Source organism: Cyrtonyx montezumae, unplaced genomic scaffold (assembly GCF_038088225.1).
Source record: "Cyrtonyx montezumae isolate F1298 unplaced genomic scaffold, pur_monq_1.0 scaffold_3, whole genome shotgun sequence".
Lineage (NCBI taxonomy): Eukaryota > Metazoa > Chordata > Aves > Galliformes > Odontophoridae > Cyrtonyx > Cyrtonyx montezumae.
In genome coordinates, this window is record NW_027072034.1 from 105534092 (window position 1) to 105554683 (window position 20592).

Below are 20592 nucleotides of genomic sequence, written 5' to 3' on the forward strand. Positions count from 1 at the left end.
CATACCAGCCAGAAATTGGCTATCATTGAACTGTGACACCATGTGGAAATTCATTGCCAGCAAAGAGGTGAAAACACAAATAGAGTCTGGAAGGCATGTTCTTTTCCTTTCTTCCCTCCCATGAAGCAGCATAGATCAGAAGACTTAATGGCAGAAACAACAGATAAAGGACAATTGTTTTCACATTTTTTTTAAATATAGCTTAATAATTCAGGATATTGCTAAAACATGAAAGCAGTTTTTTGTGTTTTTTTTTTTAACCTGAAGAGGTGTTTTTAATCTAGATTATAACCACTTTGTAGCACAGTGCAAATGTATGGTGTTAAACAAGAAAATTCTGTTGTCTGCGTTTGAGGTTTGGCTAGGCACCTAGTGCTACCTATATTTGAAATTTGGAGAGAAGATAGTGGACTTCAGAGAGAGCCTTGTTTCTTCTTCATGTGTTCTGTCTCAGTCTCCCTGGTTGTGTTAAAGCCCCAAACCCCGTGGTCAAACTGTCCACAAGTATATTATTTCCTTCATTGTTTTGTGCATTTCTCGTTTCTGCATGTTCTTTTCTTCTTCTCTAAGCTGTTTAGAATGTTTCTACTCTTTTTTTTCTTCCTCCTCACATTCAGTATTCTTCTGCTCCTTTCCTCCTCCTCTTAAACTTCCTCCTCAATCCTTTTATTGGAGAAGTATTTTAAGGCTTTTATTAAGTGTGAACTATTTTGCTTTTAAAGCGATCATTTTGGATGAAGAAGAGTTTATAGTTATGCAGTACACTGCAGCAAACTTGCAGGCATTTGTGATTTTTAATAAATGTGTATTTCACTAAGTTTGAGTTAGACCACAAGTAGGATCACCAGAGAATATTGTTAGCCTTTCTTTTAGGTGTCCTGCTTGCACAAACGAGTTCAGTCACTTTCTGAATATGTAGATCTGATTACAGTTGAGGAATAAGAGATAACTGAATTTCAGTATGAGCTATGTGATACAAGTGGTTATTTAGGTCAGTACAGAAGTATCTTGCCTCGTGTGGGAATGCTTTGTGTATTACTATCCCCCTCTAATCAGAGTGAAATGAGCTGTCTTAAACCGGTGCATCTTTAAGGTTTTAAGTAGGGGTAATAGATTAGCATGGTATGCTCTAAAGCACCTGAGACTCTTCTTCCCCAGACTCCTACTTCCTCTCATTGTTATCCCTAAGCTGTGAGGTTTTTGGTGAATGTAGTGATTCTGCAACATTGGTCATGCTCTTTAGGAGCTTAGGGACTTAACTGCTTTAGTGAAGTGATCAAATTCAAGGATACCAGCTTGTCTATGATAGTCTTAACTAGGAGTTAACACTCTAGCTTGAAGGTGTGCTGTTATTTGAGGGAATTGTGTCCAGAACCTAGCAGTAATGCTTATTGCTTGACAGCAGGGGAAGAAGAGTTTGTCTAGCCCTGAATCTAAGTGTTTTTTCTGGTTATAGGAATGAGCAATATAGCAAATGAGATTTAAGTTGGATATTTAATCAGGGAGAGGCTCTTTTTCTTATCTCGTGCTCTCTGCTGGAGTCTACTCACCATTTGCATTCCCAGTGTTGTTTCCAGCTTCCCAAATGTGGAGCACTGAGCACAGAGCTTCATGAACAACTGTAGTCTTACGTTGTTGCAGAATTTAAAAACAAGCAAACAACACCATGCACACCACCACAAACCTGTACCAACCGAAGGATAGGAGGCAGGCAAGTGGTAGAGGGAAGTTGGAAGTCTCCTTAGTCTCAGATCTGGTGTGTGTATGCAGGTGTGCTTAGGTAAAGCAGCAGACAAGTGCATGCAGATGCAATGAGATGAGATGCATGTGTGGATTCTTTGTCTGGAAGCTCAGGTTGACACGTACTTGTAGGGCACTATCAAGGGAAGGAGTCCAGACCTGAGAAACGTAACCAGGCTTTATCTCTTGGGAGCAGTTTGGGGAGGTCCTCTTTGGGTTGTAGGACAGAGTTTGGGCCAGATTGTTCCCTGCCAGGTGTTTGCAGTGCAGGGGTTTCATCCTGCTTCATGCACTGTGTAGCAAGGTGGAAGTCAGCTCCCAGTCTGCTTGGAGCAATGCATTTTTGGTTGAAAAATAAGCAGTTAGAAATGTATGCTCAGGTCTGAATCGTTAACTCACAGTATCTGCTGACCAGGGAGAGAGCTGGCTTCTTAATTCAGTTTTGCTCTCTGCTTGGATCTAGTTAAATTACTAAGTTGAAGTTGTATTTAGCACACGTAGTGAATCATCTCTGTTTTAGAACTGGAAATAGGTGCTTCTAGGGACTCGAGTTTTGAGGTTATTTAAGTTGAACTTCATGTCTTTGAAACCTGAAACAGACATGTGTTACCGAGGAAGCTAGGAATTTCTTGTACAACAGCTCTTAATGTAGTTGCTCTGTTTTCATTATTTATTGATCCAGCAGTCTCTACTACCAATAACTCTAACTGTAGAACTGGGAGCCTGCTTCAGGAGTAGAGATCTTGTCAGATACAGGAAGGGCTTTGTTTTCTTTTACTGAGGAACACAATGAGGGTTCTTAAACTGACTTAATAAAAACTGATGGGGATTAAGTCCGTAATGGAGAGCCAACCTTCTTATTTATCTTTGGTTGCAGTTTAAAACAACAACAGCCTTCTATTTTTTGTTTAGAGCTGCTAGAAATACAGGAAATGGTGGAGGAGAGCTGCTTACATTTCTGACTAGCAACTACCTCAATACTTAATTATGCTTCTACTTTTTTGTGTGCTTATTAGTAGCACTGTTTGTGCATAGGACCAAGCAAATACATCTGTTTTACTTGGCTCCAGTTCTAATGAGGAAACTGACAGAGTACAAAGAAACAAGACCATGCTGACCAGCGTAAGTAGTTTGTATAGCTGATGTGAAGTTTCTTTCTGTGTGTCATAATAGAACAGAACAGTTATCTTACTGCAGGAAAAGTCTTGAAGTTGCTTCGTTGAAAATTTAACCAGTAAGTGTTGGAGCCTGCTGTTGCTGATTAATTAGCAGTTGAAGTCAGCATCTTGATTTGGCTGACAGCACAGCAGAACTAGAATAGGATGTTTATGGAAGCAAAAGCAAGTAGCTGGGTTGGTTAGTTGGAGGGGGAGCAATGCATATGCAAGTGTCAGAAATAAGATTGTTTTCCTGTGAGTCTGCTCAGGAGGAGATGAAGTTTCCTTCTCTGAACAACCTCTCAGAAAAGTCAACAGATTGTTTGCTGTTCTCTAGGGAAAGGAAGTGTTCATCTGCTTAATGCAGGGAGATAAATGTCTGGATTTAAGTCCTTCAAAGAAATGTGCATGCTTTCTTTGTTTTCAGTGGCATGGTTCAGCTTGCATGTTAAATGCCTTTTGGAGAAGCATTCTGCATAGGTGTGACCACGATTTGTGGGTGGTTTTTTTATTCGTTTGCTTTCTAGGCCAGAGAGAAAGGATTTTGAAGTAATTAGGCTGCAAAATGGTAAGAATCTACCTGACATCATCAGTTGTTCTGCAGAAAAAAATTGATTGGACTTAACCAAACTTTGTATGGGAAAATTTAGGGAAAATAAATTCAAGCTTGTTTTGATTTTTAAACTGGTAGGCCTGGAGTAAGGAAAAAATTCAAATTCCAAATTGCTAGAGCTGCTGCATTGCTTGCCTTCTCTGTAGAAGCTGACAGCCCACAGTTACAACTGCTTAGGAATTTCACCTAAGAGAGTACATGGTTACTGGAGAACTTAAAATACTAGTAAGACTTCAGACAGGATTGCAGTGATGCATCAGCTGTGGCTTGTGGGAATTTGCTCTGAGACCTTGGATGGAATAAACATTCTGTGCACTGGAGCCTCTGTCTCCCAGTTGTCTTAAGTACTGGCAGCCTTGAAGGGATGACCAAAATATGCTTCTGTGAGGGTCACAAAGGATCTACTGCGATATTCGGGGCAGTAGCAAATCTGGAAAAAGGATCTGTCACTCTTGAGTTGAGTGTAGCTTCTACTGTAAGGCTTATGACACGTAGTCAGTGTTAAGAGCTGTGCAGGCATACGTTTGGCAAGCATGTCAAAGCTCTGGGGCTTTTGAGACAGAAAACTGGGATTGGACTACAACGTAGTTGTACACTTAATTTTGCTTCAGTTGCTGTTGGTCATTTCCTAGTGGTTCTTTCAGTCAAGCATTATGTGTCTTATTGGAATATCTTTATAGATGCTCTTACATATTCTATAATGGGTGAGACCTGAGGCACGGCCCTGTTTCTTCCATCAGTGGTCACAAATGGATGCCTGTAGAACCAGAGTGCAAGAACAAAGCAATCATGCACAGTGTTCTTCTGGAGTGTTTTTCTGAATGTGAACTTCTTGTCACACATAAATTTTTAGTTGAAGTGTTTTATTTTTGCTAAACCTTGGTCCAGACTCCATTAAACCTGTATGGTAGGTACTGGAAGTTTGTCTAGTGGGAAGGAATTCCATGGGCATGCATTGTGTGAATAATTGTACTGGTTGCTCTATGCAGGATCTCTAACTTTTACGCTTTATCCTGGAGAAGGTGAAATTTTCTCAGAAAAGCTGTTTAAAACAGGACCTTTGTACAACAACAAATAGCTAAAACTCATCATAACTGCAGTGAGGATTAGTATTAGGTTTCCGATTGTTTTGAATTCTAGTAGAGAGTAGGGAATATGATTGGGGCAATCTGAAACTTGTTTATCAAAGGAAATCTCTTCCAGCCGAATACTAAATACTTCTAGTGTGAGAGGACAGTCTGAAAGACGATGTGCAGTCCTGAGTGGTGATACGCTGGAATGTGGAAAGTTAGAAGCATTGGTATGTAGGTGTTAGAAATGATGGGTAGTTGAAAGCTGCCAGGTGATGACGGTTCTTGCTCTTAATCTGTATGTGGCCTGCTGCTGTCTGCAAACTACTAGCTTCCAGGGGAAATGTTTGCCTTCTGCTATCTAACCTTCTTGTTGGAGTTGTCATAAAGATAGCAAGGAGTTTCTCTTGCTGGGCTTCAGTTTTACAGGTGGCCTTTTCTTCAGTGTCTGCCCTTCTGGGTGCATGAACAAGTTGGGTTCAGTTGTTTGGAATTTCGTTTCTTCCTGTAGTGGTCTGAGTAGTGACAGTGAAACTGGGGGGGGAGAAAGGGTTGCAGATGCTGCTCCTGCTTTTAGAAAGTGGCCTTCAAGAATGTAGGTGTCTGCACATTTTGAGTAGAATCAGATCAGCATGTACATTTTAGCAGACGTGAGGTCTAAAAACTGTCAGTGGCAGCTTCTAAACCATATTACGTTGTTCAGAAGAGTGTCCTTTTCTTCTGTGTTTAGCTGTAGAAGATTGTGTGGTGGTGGTGTCTTGCTTAACAGTAATTAGAGATGATAAGTGTAAAAAGCTAGCGTACATTTGGGCCAGAAAGATCATTTCATTATTGACTTGATATGCAATATAGAAGGTTCACAAGAACGTGAAGTATTTGGAAGTTGATGAGATTTGTACTGTTAAGGCTTACTGAAATGAAGCAGGATTGTGAATACTGTACATAAGGACAACTCTTGATTCAGGTTTCTCACTCCTGTCACACCTTTGTTAATTAGAACATCTGTCTTTTAATTAGACCAGCAATCATATGGTCTTCTCTGCAGTCGCAAAGACTAGGAGAATCAGATAATTTATGCTACAAATGGTAAGGTAAAAATAATTTATCATGTGTTCACAACTGGATTCCAAATTCATTGAGTTATATTACAAATATAGCATTTCTTTTAAGATTTGCACCTTACTTTCTGCAGGTAGTGGTGTGTGTTTGTGCCTCAAGCTTACTGAGTTGTAAGCATTGGGTTTCTACAGGCATTCAAGCTGTCCTACCAGTCTCACCTGTCAAGTATAATTCATAGAGGGGATGTTTAGGCAGCTGAATAAACTAGTTTTTGGCTTTTAATTACATACCTGGTTTAACACTGTTAGGCTCTTCTAATCAATGACAATTGCAAATTCCCATGTCTTATCAAATGTACCAGAAGTGGAGTTTATGCAGCCTATGCCAGTGAATGCTTTCTGAATATATGTGAATGCTTTGGGATTTTATGCGTCATAAGAACAAACTGGTAGAATGAATCACTGACTTTCAATTAAAAATTACAGAAAAAAAATATATATTTAAAATACTTCCATCATTGGGAAGTGTGTTTAGCCTACCTCTCCTATTACTGGAAGGCGAAATCAAATGAGATTTGAAATTACATGTTTTTATCTGGAAGTAGTTTGACCATGGAAGACTTCTTTTGGTCTGTTAGTGTGCATCTAAAATTTTATTATGAAACAGGACTTTACCACTGCCCATGAGTAAGTCAGTCCTTTGTGTCTAAGGAAGCCAGAAGAATGCCTCTTGAATGTGGTTGGTGAAGCAAGGTGAGCAGCAGTACAATAGGAGATTGCATTGGGGTTTAGTTGGGATGGAGTCCCTTCTGCATTGCTTAAGGGGAATATTTTGGTGTGGTTTTTAATTTTTCTGTTCGCTTACACTGTTATTGTCTTGACCCATGAGTTTTCCCACTGCTGTACCAGTCTCTTCCTGCATCTTACCTGGAATGAGCAAGCAGGCAGCTAGCTGGTGCTTGGCTAAACTCAAAGTAGTTGAATTCAAAGAGAATAATTTGATCTGCTTCAATTTTATTGATAATCTCACATTGCAAAGACAAAAATATGGGAAACTTATCGTGAAATTGATGGCTTGTCATCTGAAGAGCCTTGTTGTTGCTTTTTTTAAAGGTGTTCCTCAGGTATCGATTGTTTAGCGTGTGGTGACAGCTGAACAAAAGGCCAATTGTGGAATTAAGATTTCTTACTTTAAGAGGTGGAATGACTGTCTGTATGAAGTGAATCAGTTATACAAACAATACTGTTTGGAGTGCTTCTTTCAGTTCATAATGTAGTAGGCAAGCATTTGGTAAAATGGAATGAAAATCATGGATCTGAAAATAATCAGAAATGTTTTAGTTTCATTTCTGGTAAATAATACTTAGATGTGACCTCTTGTGTCATTTAAGTAAACTAATCAGCCAAAGCTTTAACAGTATATGGTAGTATATGAACTACTTCGATATGGATGTACTCATTTTTAGGATCTGCTACAATCAGTTTACAGTAGGATGTGACTTCTAAGCTTTCCATGATACGATATCTTTCGTTTTCTTTTAACTATTTAGGGTTTGATTTTTTGAAACAGGATGTTATGACAAGTAGACTCAGGGCCTGGCCTATTAGAAAGATTTAAATAAACTATTTTGTAACTTTAAACCAATGATGCACCTAGGTTTTGGGTTTTGAGCTGGCTTTTTCATCACTTGAAGAGCAGAGAACTGAGGGTCTTTGAATCTCATAATGTGGCTGTGGATATTTTCCTAAATAAGAACTTCCTTTTATTAGTGGGTCACTCAGCCTTCACATCTTCTTGTGCTGGCATTCAGCCCAATGAAGCTTTTACAGTGGTGATCCAGATGTCTGCTGCGATCTTCTTAGTGAGTGTTTTGAAGGGTAAATCCCAAACTTTGTTTAGAAAATGCACGAGAACATTATGATTGGAGACTGCTGTTGAGAAGACATGCTAATCTGATTCAGTGTGATTTAGGCATGGCATACTGTTGTTCAAACATTTGTGTTGATATAAATTGGTTGTGTTCTACAAATGAGTACGTGGTAATGGCATTAGAGGTGCGGATACTGGTAGCAGATGTCTACACAAATTAAGCAGGATGTGTTTGATGGAATGGTAACAGCTCTGTAAATGGATGAATTCTTTTTAATTTCCCATGGAAGCAACAAGTAGCACAATTGAGTTGTCTCCCATGTATTTTATAAGCTTAATACATTTAAGATTAGTATTTTTGTATGTTGGGTTTTTTCCCTCTGGAAGTTAATCAGAACACTGTGTCCTGAAACAGCAGTGTTTGAGAGCCGTGTTTTTCATTGTAATTGAGGATATTCAGTTCAGTGTCATCTTTAGTCCACTTTGCTGCAGAAGGGAGTTAGTATTAGCAGTTAGTGCTATAAAAGATGACTGACTGGTTTGGTTAAGCATTTGTCCTTCATACATAAGAAGAGCAACTAACTGTAAAATTCATGCTTGGCTTTTTGAGACCCATGCACGTAAAAGGGAAAAACTGTAGTTTTTTGAAAGAACAGTAGCTTGGTTCATTTCTCACCCATCACATTTGAGTAGCATGAGCATGTGGCTGACGTGTATAATTATATGGATAGATAACAAGGAAAACAAAATGTGATCTTTGAAGGTGAGATAAGTACTCTGATGTGATATTTCAAAATCACGTGTGGAATATTCTAGCTATTGTACCTAGTGCTCCAACTGTTGAGAATTTTTGTGAAACTCTTAAGGTGTCTTAATACATGACACTTGGCAGGAGTGAACTGAACTGCATTGCTAAGCTGAGGAAAAAACTGAATCGGCAAACTAGTTTTGAGAATTGTAACACTAGGTATTTGGAGCTGCTCAGCCTCCCCACTTTCAAATACCTTTATTTTGATTGTGAAGTACTTGAAGGTCTCTTGTTGTAAGATATTGGAAGCTGCACTCGAGTAAGGAAGTTTTTTTAAGTTAGTGAGATTATGCCTTGAGTTTCTGCTCTGATGTTGGGTGAATGATGTAAGAGTTATTTGAGGATGTAGCCCTGAATTTCTTACTGAGTCAGGAATGACCTGATTTACAAAAGATATTTATTATGCATTCCTTAAATGCTTGTGGGCACAGTATTAAATACATATCAGCAATATTTTTGTGAATACTTACTGTCCACAGAAATAGTTTATGTGAGTAGAATAAGGGAGATTAAGTGCTATGGTTCTGTTTCGGATCTTTAGGTGGTAAAATTGGCTTGAGAATTTTTGGAGTCATTTTTGTTCATTTCCTTGGGACTTCACACTTGAAAAATTGGGCAGGTTTTGCTGTCTTCCTGAACTGGCCTATTATGCAATTAATTATGCAATTAATACAATTATGCAATAAATTGGAGTCCATATTGGCAGCTTCGTTGCTGTTCCTTAGTTTTGTATAGCCCATGGTGTTCATTTTTGAAAAATAAGTATATATTAAAACAGAAAGGTTTTTTTTCTTTTTTTAATAAAAAATCATTCCCCATGAGAAAAAGTGCCATTGTGATTTGGCCAAAGCAGTCAGTGGAAAGCCCATCAAGTCCCTTGACAGAGCTGTAAGCCCACTCGGGCCTCTTGGCTGGCATGCAGATGGCAGCCACTGCTAAGCAACTGCTCTGGGTTGCCTGTCTGTCCATCGGGTGAAGGAAAGAGTTGTGTTGGTTTCCTAAAATGTAATCACATTGCTTTCTCCTGTTTGAGCGTGAGAATGGGGGGAAGAAGAAAGGCTTAGATGTGCATTCTGTGCAGGGTGAGATTTCTGCTTCACAGCAAGCTGTAGTGCGGACCAAAGGAGGGGGCTGAAGGGCTACATGCACAGATGGTGATGGACCATGCTGTTCTAGTCTGGGAAAATGATTAATATATACTGGAGGGATTTATTCAAGTACCTAGTTCTTTAGCCTTCTGTTTCTTTGCTCATGAGTTCTATAAGAGAATGTTCTAAATGTTATGCTGACTCAGGATCCTGATGGTTTTAAGAGTAATTAAAACACTTCACTGTTTTTTAGCTGGATCATCTTGTAAATGGCAGTGAAGAGAACAAATGTTCTGTCTGTGATTGACTGCAAGATGCCTAAATACGGTTCAGAATTTAATGAAAGGAATGAAAGGACAGTGATACTTAGGAACAGTGAATGATAAGCAGGGGAGATAGTTAACACGTGGTTTTTTTCTTCGTCCTATTATGCTTGCTTGGCCGTGGGCAACTTTCATGCTTCCTAATTTTTGATCGCCTACCTTTCTGATCTTAATGATCTCTTAAAAGGAACTCTATAGTATCATAATCTTGTTTTCAACACAAATTAATAAAAAGCTGCCTGAGGTGGCATTATTTACGCCAGTGTAATTTATTGATAGAGTTGGAGCTTTTAAGGTCCTGATGCAGCCCTTTGTTTCCTAAGATGCTGTTCTTTATGTGGCATGACTTTTGTTTCCTTTAGTGCTGGAGGAAGAAAACGTCTTCCGATGAGCAGAAGATTCCTTCCGTTTTTCTCTTCCTCCCTTCTTTAATGTTAGTTGCTGTAATGCTGCTTGGCTTTTCCTCCTTGTCCTGCTCCAATTCTTTACTCAGGTCTGCATTTTACTACCCTGGTTTCTTCAGACACTTAATTCTTCGAGGTTCTCTGCCTAAGCTGGAGTTTTTCCCCCCTTGCTATGGTTCTTTCTAACGCTTCTTGTACGCAGTCTCTTTTTGGCTTTTTTTTCCCTTTTGTTACCACTATGTGCTCCTTGTCTAAACTGAGCTGTCTTTCTTCGTAATCACAACATGAAAACTGCTTCTGTATGTGCTCCCAGTGTTTCCCCAGCTGTTTCAACCAGTTCTTCCCTATGTAGTAGTTAATCTTATTTTTGTTTCCCTCCTTCTGCTTCAGTAAGCCGTTCAGCCTATCTTCTTTCTATCCCACTTCGTTGTTTCCTACCAATCTCCTGATGCCAATCCCATCTCCCTCTTTACACGTGCTTTTCCTGGTCAATTTTTGAGTGGTCCTGCCTCCCTTCTTCCATTTTTCTGTCATGATCAACTTCTTTCCTGCCTCTACGCGTTCCTCTTTTTCTCCTAGTCAATCTCTCACCCTCTCTGTATTTGTATTTCTTCTTTGTCCACTGTGGGTATTTGTGATGAAATAAGTGCAGGTGCTGGAAAGATAAACTTGAAGTTTTGTGGAACTTCTACCTCGATCTGGCAAGAGGAGTATTTACAGGGAAAATAGCCCCAAGCTGAAGAGCATTCCTTTGTTCTGCAGAGATGGTTCTTGGTTGGCCCTGTCATGTGTGGGAGGCTGGAGCATGCATCTGAAATCCTCTGAGATTTTAGTGGAAAATATTTACTCTGTACTTGTAAATATGTACGTTGGGAGCAGGGAGAACTGTGTTACAAGTAGTCAGCTTCAATGTGAACATTTAAGTTGGTAGAAATGTCAGTCTCAGTCCTCTGTTGCTTAAAATGGAAAATTGTTGACAATATTGACAGTAATAGGTGCTCCCAGGCTTCCTGTTATGTCTGTGCTTAGTAACATCCACAGATACTTTATGCTGGAGAAGTGACCCACTTCTGCATGTGGTTCAAAACCGTAATGTTAATTTATAGGATGGGAAGGAGTTATTTAGATTATGTCTTTATGCATGTTAGTTTTTGTTTTTTTTTTTTTAATGGACTGCATAAAGCAAAGTCAGTTGAGTTTGAATATCAAGATAATGAAGTAGTATGTTATAGGATAGTTTTTTCCAAGGAGTTGGTAGAAATTCTGTTTTAAATACTTACATGTTGATCATATGGAATGTCCAAATACCACGAAAGAATGAGTGTGATATTAATTGAAGACTGTGAAGCAGAATATTCCTTTAAGTTGTCCGTTCTGAGAAAGCGTTTGAGTTCTAAGAATGCAATACATAGTGTAGCCTCAAATGGTATTCATAAAGCTACTTGAAATAGGCTGCTGCTTTTCACTGTCATCCTTAAGTAGGGCATATGGTACCTAAATACTCATGGAAATTTAAGTGCAAGAAGCAAAAACTAGGCTCTGATCCAAAGCCAGCTGAAGCTGATTAAGAGCCTTCTTTTGGCTACCAAGGCTCTGGCTTAGGCTTCTCTAAGCTATAATGAGTCTCAGGTGTTCAGACAGACTTTTTTGGTTTGTCAGGGCTGTGGGCTTTTCTTGTGCTTCAGGTGTCATGCTGTACATCAGTATAGGAAAGACTATAGGGTGTATATGAACTGCAGTGTTACTTATTTTCAATTTATAGTTAAGAGTTAGCAAATGGGTAATACGCAGCAACTTAACTAGTTAATCATCAGATTATGTAGTGCTCTTTTTTTAATGGCTTGATGCTACATTATGTTAATCAGAGATGTGCTTAAAAATAACATACCCAATTCCTGTAAGAGATTTTTACAACTAAGAATAGAGACAAGAAAAACTATCTTTACTTCGTGTTGTTTCCAGTTCTTTGTTTGGCCAGCTCTAGTACGCATCTCCATCTACTCGCTATTTTCAGTTAGTGAAACAGAAGAGAGAGAAATGCTTATCTTCAAATAGAATCATAGAATCACCATGGTTGGAGAAGACCTACAAGGTCATTGAGTCCAGCTGTCCTCGTATCACCAATATTTCCCCCTAAACCACATCCCTGAGTACAGTGTCTGAGCTTTTCTTGAGCACCTCCAGCAATGGTAACTCCACCACTTCCCTGAGCAGCCCACTCCAGTGCCTGACCACTCTTTTGGAGAAAAGGTTTTTCCTAATGTTCAACGTGGTGCAACTTGAGGCCCTTTGCTATCATCCTGTCATTGTGACATGAGAGTAGAAGCCAGTCCCTATCTTGCTCTAGGGCTTCAGCGTCTTTCTTGTAGTGAAGTGCCTAAAACTGAGCACAGCACTCAAGGTGTGTGGCCTCATCAGTAATGAGTGCAGAGGGGTGATCACTTCCTTGCTCCTGGCAGCAACACTGGGAATAATTTAGGGAAAAAAAAAATAGGAAATATCTGTAGAGTTGCAAATACAGAGGCGTTGGTCTGCCTATCTCAGGTGATAGTTTTATCTTATTTGTATGCTTATCTTCTATTTTAAAAATAAAATGCTTGCATCTTATGATGTTATTTTGGAGGGCAATCCAAGCTGTTAGTTCTTTTGCTTCAACTCCCCTTGGTATGTTGCCCTACTTAGTCATGTAGCTTGGCCTAAATTTTTTTTATAGGTATACATAGTTATGAGCTGTCTGTGTGCCATCTCCACTTTCTTCAAGGTAAAGAGAGTTAGAAGGTCACCTTTTAGAGCTGTGTCAAGATTTCACTCAAAGCAATAGTAGAAATACAGAGCTTGTTCGCACTGCTAGCTGAGCTAGTTGCTTATGTATTAGTCACCAGTACAACAGTATGAAGATTGAGAAACTCCTACCTAGCGTTCTGTAAAGCATAATGGAAGTAGATTCGAGTTCTAGAGCATCAAAATGTTTGCATCAGTTTAAGCAGAGGAGTTGAAACTTCTTTTAATTCTTTTCCTTTTTATTTGGTATGTAGGTTCCAGCGAGATGTGGGGTGACAGTACGAGACAGCCTGAAGAAAGCTCTGATGATGAGAGGTCTTATTCCAGAGTGCTGTGCTGTTTACAGAATACAGGATGGGTATGGTTTGTGTGTGGTGGATTTTGCTCTTAAAATTTCTTGTTGGAGTTATCCAGCATGGCTAATTCTATCCAACTTTATTGAAGTTGTTTTCAAAGTTGGGAATTACATGATACTTTGAACTAAAATTATTTGTTCCTTATAAGCATGTCTAGAAAGAATGACAAACTCCTAGAAAATGATTTAATCCATTCAAGGATAGGTGTAATACAGTGTAATATGTCCTTATAGACTGTCAAAACTCAAAATTCATGCTAACTGAACAAGCATTAAATAGGTTTTGCGCAGTTTTTTATTTTCTTTGAACTGGTTCTGTGTAACTTTAACTGAATGTAGAGTTTCCATGGAAAAAAAACACATTGAGTTTCCAACCCTAAAAAGTTTGTAGAATATTTTACTGTGCTTAATTAGTGTCTCTTTGGAACAGGTAGTTTCACACTTTATTTGATCAGAAAGGGTATGTCACCCTGGGATTGTCAGCCACTACTGAATTCTATTGGAAAAAGAAGTGAATTTCTTTTATCATCTTTGTCCAGGGAAGATATACTTTCCCTGGTGTGTGCCAGACTTAGTGTCTTGCCTTTAAAGTTTCCTGCAGTTAGAGAATGAGTAGTAAATTCCCAAAGAACTGGAGGGTTTTGTGTGCTGGTGCTAATGACTGGTGCTTATTTACACTTCAGAGAGAAGAAGCCAATTGGCTGGGACACTGACATTTCCTGGCTAACAGGAGAAGAGTTGCATGTGGAGGTCTTGGAGAATGTGCCACTCACAACACACAATTTTGTATGTACGGTTTTTTGTTGTTGGGTTTTTTTTTAATGAAATGTTTTTTTTAATGAAAGTCAACATTGTACTTCCAAATTCAGATTAATGATCTTGGGTAACATATTTGTGGGAAGTGGTGGGGTTACAGAAGTTTTTAATCACAATTGCTTAGGTTAAACAATTATAACTGTAATTGAAATAAATGCTGTTAAAGGGTACTTGATCTCCCTTAAAACTTTCAAATTTAGATGGAATATACCGACTAAAATGTATAAATGTAGCTGTTTTAAATCAGCACTGCATTGCAGAGCTGTAATAACAATCTACTATTTTCATATTGCTGTATCTATAAAATGTATTCCGGGCCGCCCTGCTGACTCTGCAGCAGCAATTAACTAATGAACTAACTATTCCCAGAGCAGTGCTGACATCACCAGTGATGCTAGTGCACAAATATGTTTTGACCTGATAAGGCACCAAGTAAATATAAGCTGCTAAACAGAATCCATCTACACCATTCCAGCTCCATACAGAACATTGAAAATAATGTTTTTCACATTGAGAAGATTGCCTTTTTCTTATTATTATTATTATTATTATTTAAATAAATGAAAAATCAAAGCTATTTGCAAGCATCTCAAACTATTTAACTCAAGGTGATTTGGCTTTGGCTAGCTAAGTGAAGGTGAAGAACATGTAACATCTCTGACTATGCTTCTCAATTCTGATTATTACACGTAGTAATATGTGTAGAATATATATGTTCTATGTCAAGTACTGCTGAATTTGAAAATGAAACTGAAGTTTTTTCCTGTAATTCCTCCCTGTTGCAGTTTTAAATGTTTTCAACAAGAAACCATAGATACAAGCCATCTGTATATTTCCAGTCCTGTAGATGTTACATAGAAATGTTATTTGGCTCTTGGAAAAGTTAGAAGAAAATCTCATCATTTTTTTGTTGTTACAGGTTGTATCCAATTAAGTTCTGAATGTTTGTCTCTAGCATGATAATACACTGTTTTTCTTCAGATTTGCTGCCATTTTTCTTTTGGCTAACGATGTATTAATTCCAATAACAGTTTAAATGTGTGAAGATAATTTCAAACAAGACAACTTTTTTGGTTTAATATACAAAAAAATAATAATAATAATAACAGGTCTGTATTTGAGGGAGGAAGAAAAAATAGCCTATATTAAGCTTACAGAAGGATTTTATTTAGTTATCATTATTTTTGACAACATAGGTACGAAAAACATTCTTCACATTAGCATTCTGCGACTTCTGTCGGAAGCTGCTTTTCCAGGGATTCCGATGCCAGACATGTGGATACAAATTTCACCAGCGCTGTAGTACAGAAGTGCCACTAATGTGTGTTAACTATGACCAACTTGAGTAAGTAATCGTAATTTGTTTTTGAGTTGAGCCATCCATTAAGCTAATAGCTCTCTGTGATTTCTTATGTTAAATCTGTAATTCAGGAAGTCAGAGGTGGTGCCTGAGAAAAATAAATTCATATTCTGTCCGTGCTGGTTCAGACAACCAGTTCATATATATATATTTTTTTTCTGGACTATGAAATGCTTTCCTTGAAGCATGAATAGAGTGTCTGAGCACTTGACTGTTTGAGACAGACTTCTCATTGTTCACAGACGTAATTCTTAATCAAAACTGGTTCTTCATTATGTGATGGCTAGGGCCTTGTTTAAATGTTCAGATGCGGGTTTATTTTCTTCAACCTGAAAAAAATTGTTGACAGATGTGAATTTCACTTGTTCAAATTGCAGTTGAATACAAATCCATATGCAAGTTTGCCTAAACAAGAAGCATGAAATAACATGCCCCAAATGTTCATGTATTCTTGAGTTGAATTATTGATTTGTACAGCCTTTGACGAAGTCTAAGCAGAGGCTAATAAGTCATCTTGTTCATTTGTTCACTTTTAAGTCATCTTGTTCATTTTCAGGATCATTTTAAATGCTAGTTTTTCCCTCAAATGTGTATTTAATTTTTTGCTTACATTGGTATTTACAGCTGTTTCCTTGAGCACCTCTAGAAGATGTGAACAAGGCTGATGGATAACCTAGTTTTTCCATACTTAATATTTGATTTTTCTGGCATTTGATTTTGGCACTACATCAGTGCAGACACTCAAACTAGGTCCTCTACTGTATGCATCAGTTGTATATTTTCAAGGAACCAGATGTTTAGAATTTCAAGTAATGGCTCAGAAAACTACTTTCTGAAAATATATCTTTAAGGCATAATCTTTTGATCCTTTCTCAAGTAAATAATACTTTTTTAAAAGCTTTCAAGTTAATGTGTTCGCATAGAATTCATTTTTAAAAGTTGGGATGTAGTCAGTGCTGGATTTTTTTTTCATACTTCTGAGTGTTGTAAAATCTTTTGGATTTTGCACGAGTTCGGTTGTTTTTGTTTTGTTTTTGCCTCACAGTTTGCTGTTTGTCTCCAAGTTCTTTGAACATCACCCCATATCACAGGAGGAGACCTCCTTAGGAGAGACCACCACGGCATCGGGATCATACCCCTCAGTGCCCCCATCAGATTCTGTTGGGTATGACCTTATTCCTGCTCTTTAATACCATAACAATTCAGTAGTGTATGCTTAGAAACTTTCAAAATACTGCTCTGCAACCATATCTGCTTTTTTTTTTTTTTTTTTTTTTTGTAATATGGCTTTTCAAGCAACCTGTGCTTAACTTCAAAGAAGTGAATGTTTTCATTCACTTGAATGGCATGTATTAATATACAAACCTAAACTGTGTTTGTAGAACTGAGGCCTTACCTGTTATTTCTTCTGTATGGTATCTTAGACTTGGTCTAAACTGGAAAGATTTTATTCTTCATATCAGTGCAAACTAAAATGCTGTCTTTACAAATTTGTTTAGTTTGTGTAATGAAATCATAGTTTATTTGCCTTGAAGTGACAAACCTCTGTTTCAGAATAAGCCTCAGCACTATGAGATTGATGTTCATAGATGCCAAGTCGAGGTTCTTTTTAATACTACTTTAGAGGCTTTTTTACATACATGTTGCTTTAGTATTGTCCAGAACAGGTGTCCTCCTATTTAGATGTTGGGATGTACCAAGAGCATTTTTGCAGATCCAGGTTTTGTAAAATAGATTTCTGAAATTGACTATGGCCTCCATCGCCCGCATCTCCAACAAAGATTCTGGCACTTTTCTCTGTGAAGAGGTGATGGATTATGTTTAGATTGTGATCCTAGTAGTTGAGATCATTGACAACCAACGCTAGAAAGCGGAAGAAATCTCCAGGAAAGATCAAGTCAAGGATGTGTATCGAAGTCAAGAATTGTGATACAAATTTATTGAAGCACCAAAGATAGAAGCCTTCAGGAAAACACTTATTGGACATGTGTGTACTCTGTGAAGATGAACTGAGTTTGGCAGAGAGGCTGTCTTGAAATACTGAGCATTGTGCCTGACTAAAGCAGAAAAAGTTGGAAGCTGCACATGCACCTGAGGACTCTGATTGGAAGAAAAATCCCCTGAACAGCTGAGACCATTTTACAAAAGCCCAAACATTCTTCCTCCCAGGACTGACGGTGCTGCAGAAGGAGCCTCATTTGGTAAGTAGAAGAAAAGGCAACATTCTTATTACAAATAAGTTGTGTAGTTTCAGGAAAAAATTGAAATTCTCTTCTTTGTAGTGAATATTGTCTTTATACACTGTAGGTTAGTACAGCAGATTGTGGGCAAGCCTGCTGAGAAGGTCTTGTAAGCTAAGCACACTCTGGCACTGTCATGATATATCTGAAATGAAAACCAAGCCAGAATTATTAATCTGTGATGAAGCTTGCTTGTACCAAATGTGTTGAACACGTGTGAAGACCAAAAGGGACTATATAGCACCAATCCTAGTACTGTTATATATATACACACTAAATTTTCCTGCTTTACAGTTGCCTCTGCCTTCACAATTATGATTTTTTACTGGTACATGAGGACACAACAGGATGAATTATTTTGGTTGATACATGCAGTGCTGCAAGTGGTCTTAGTTTTGTGAAATGAAAACTGAAAATAAAAGCTGAAACAAAAGATGGTTATTACCTTAAAGTTTTGAAGTTAACTATACTTCCTAATTTAGGTTATAGAGCACTTTTGTTGTGTTTGTCTTTAAGATATTACATCTGTAAATAGTTGTGGTTGCAGGAGCTGTTAAAGGCTTTTAGCTCCCTACCTTTTTGATTTTTTCCTTTGCTGTACACTTCATTGTTAAAAAATAAAAATAAAAAGGCATGCAGCATGCCTTCAGGATTCTTCTGAAAATGGTTTATGAATGAGTTGGTGTTTAAAAAGTATTACACGTGTTATGAAGACATGCATTTTTCCCCAATCATTTGTGTTGTACTGTTTCCTTTCCAGAAGCAGCTCAGACACTATTGTATGAGCATACTGCACTGTCTGTGTATTTTTCCAGTTATCTTTTTTTCCTTCTTTAATAATACTCTCTGCTTTTTCAAGATGTAATTGTGAAAAGTATAAATTTCAGTGATTATTTTTGAGTGAATAAAAATGCTGTCTTTCTCTACAAAATCATAGATATGGTTTCTGTTAAAGAATACAGTATGGGGCAGCAGCCCAACTGGAATCAAAAAGCCTGACACTTGAGGTTGTCTTTATTCCCTTCTCAGTAAATGAATGAAATTATTTAGAGTTGGGTAATTGGATTAAAAATATGAAAAACTAGTGCTTTATTAACACTGATACTAGTTTAATAACTGCTCCTTCAATTTCTCTGTTCTCCTAGCATTTTGCATGGCACAGCCCACAGAGGAAGGGATGTTACTAATTCTTTGGTAAACCTGAGGAAAGAGGAGGCAAACGTCTTTCATCTGTAGCCTTGTGAAGGAATTCCAGCGGCAGGCAAGGTGTCCAAAGAAAGGAAGAGTTCGTGTTGCAAGACAAGCTCAAGAGCAAAGCATGTTTGACGTGCTGAGAAGTGGTCAAGGGATCAAATGGAGAAGTTGCAAAGAGAAAGGGATATACAGGAGCAGAACGTTGGACATGGTGCAAAAGCTGATAAATGTACTGCAGAACTTTGTTGCACTTTGCTCACGTGTTAACATCCTAAGTTAATCCAGTCTTGTAGACTTCCATTCTTCCAACTGTAAGCAATAGGCAGTTCTTCCAGATGTTTCACCCCAAGATAAAGGAGCACATACAGTGTAGCTTGCACATTTCTGAACCCTTTATAAAAACAAAAAAAAGAAACATGTCCAGGCTCCACATTAGATTTTCCATCTCATTTTTGTTCTTTCAATTTGCACTGTTGTGTTGTGGCCAGGCAGTCATTTTAGATATAATCTGGACTTAACTGGAAAGAGCTATTAAAATGTAGGTGTCCCTGATGATAGCCATTTGTAATAAATTTGAAGTACTCAAACTATGTAATACATTGTATTCATTTCATTCATTGCACTATCATAAAGTTTCTTCTGCATCTATGCTTGTAAAACATTAGCTCTGAGTCCAGTTTACTGGTTCTGATACGTGAAAAGGAGAGAGAATAGCTATTCAGAATATTCCAAGGTTGTCTTTTTCTGCTTCCGTCTGTTCTCTCAGATGTTGTGAAGTTGTGCATAACTCAGCAAACCCATAAGGCAGATCTTGTAGCAGGGTGAATAACTTGTAGAATGTGGGGGCAGGGGGGCCGTATGACCTGAGTAGCACAGTGACAAGCTGGACTCGATTAAAAACTAGAAGCTTCTGTTTTGCTCGAGGTAGGATGCTGCTAGTAAGCAGTTGGTAGAGTCTTTGCTCCCTGATAAACAACATTTCATGCTTGATGTTCTAGAAGAAGGAAGAGGGGACTGTCTGGTGCACTGTTCTTGGAGGATTGCCAGCTCCTGCTTTAAAGCAGGCTCCGAACTATGATTAAACAACTCTGCTTTCCTTTCTGTCTTCCAAATGTTCACTGATCATTCTGCCTCAGCTGAAGATATTTAAATGTCTAGAAAAGCTTCTGTGAAGCCAAGAAAACAAAGCCATGCTCTTACAAGGTTGCACTTTAGTATTACCACACCATTTTGATCTGTTTTATTGTATAAAACAACAGTTTTTGCCACCAGGCCTTTTCTAAGCTCCTCCATATAACTCTTAGTAAACTTCCTATGATGTCACATATGGTATGCTGCCTTGATGACCAGGAAAGGCCTGGCATCAGAATCCTTAGGTAATTCATCTTTGTTCTGTACAGCAAGTGGGGGAAACCTACTAATCCTCAAAACTTTTATTTGCAAGAGCATGGAAGTGACCTGAAACCTCCGTGGCTTGGAGGACTGGCAACAGCTCTGTGGGTCCTCTTTTTGGGCCTCTTGTATATTGAGCTGTCAGAAGTTTTAGAAAAACATTGCAAAGCTCAGATCTGGACTCAAAGACAAGTATGAATGCATACCAGTGTAGATGTAAAATACAATTATCACAAAGTGACATGCTTGAAGACAAGCTACCATGATACTAAAAAGTGTACTAATCCATATGAAGTTTTGCCTGTTGGAGATATGTCCCATCT

The 20592-nt window shown here is 38.2% G+C and overlaps 1 protein-coding gene across 2 annotated transcripts in view; it reads left to right on the top strand.

The window, feature by feature from the left end:
* The window catches only part of BRAF (B-Raf proto-oncogene, serine/threonine kinase), an 80295-nt gene that overhangs the window by 25334 nt on the left and 34369 nt on the right, over positions 1-20592 (top strand). For both annotated transcript variants that reach the window (XM_065742686.1, XM_065742687.1), the window contains exons 4-7: positions 13167-13270; positions 13951-14053; positions 15280-15428; positions 16489-16608. In XM_065742686.1, coding sequence (XP_065598758.1) covers positions 13167-13270; positions 13951-14053; positions 15280-15428; positions 16489-16608 — 476 coding nt within the window. The remainder of the gene's footprint in view (positions 1-13166; positions 13271-13950; positions 14054-15279; positions 15429-16488; positions 16609-20592) is intronic.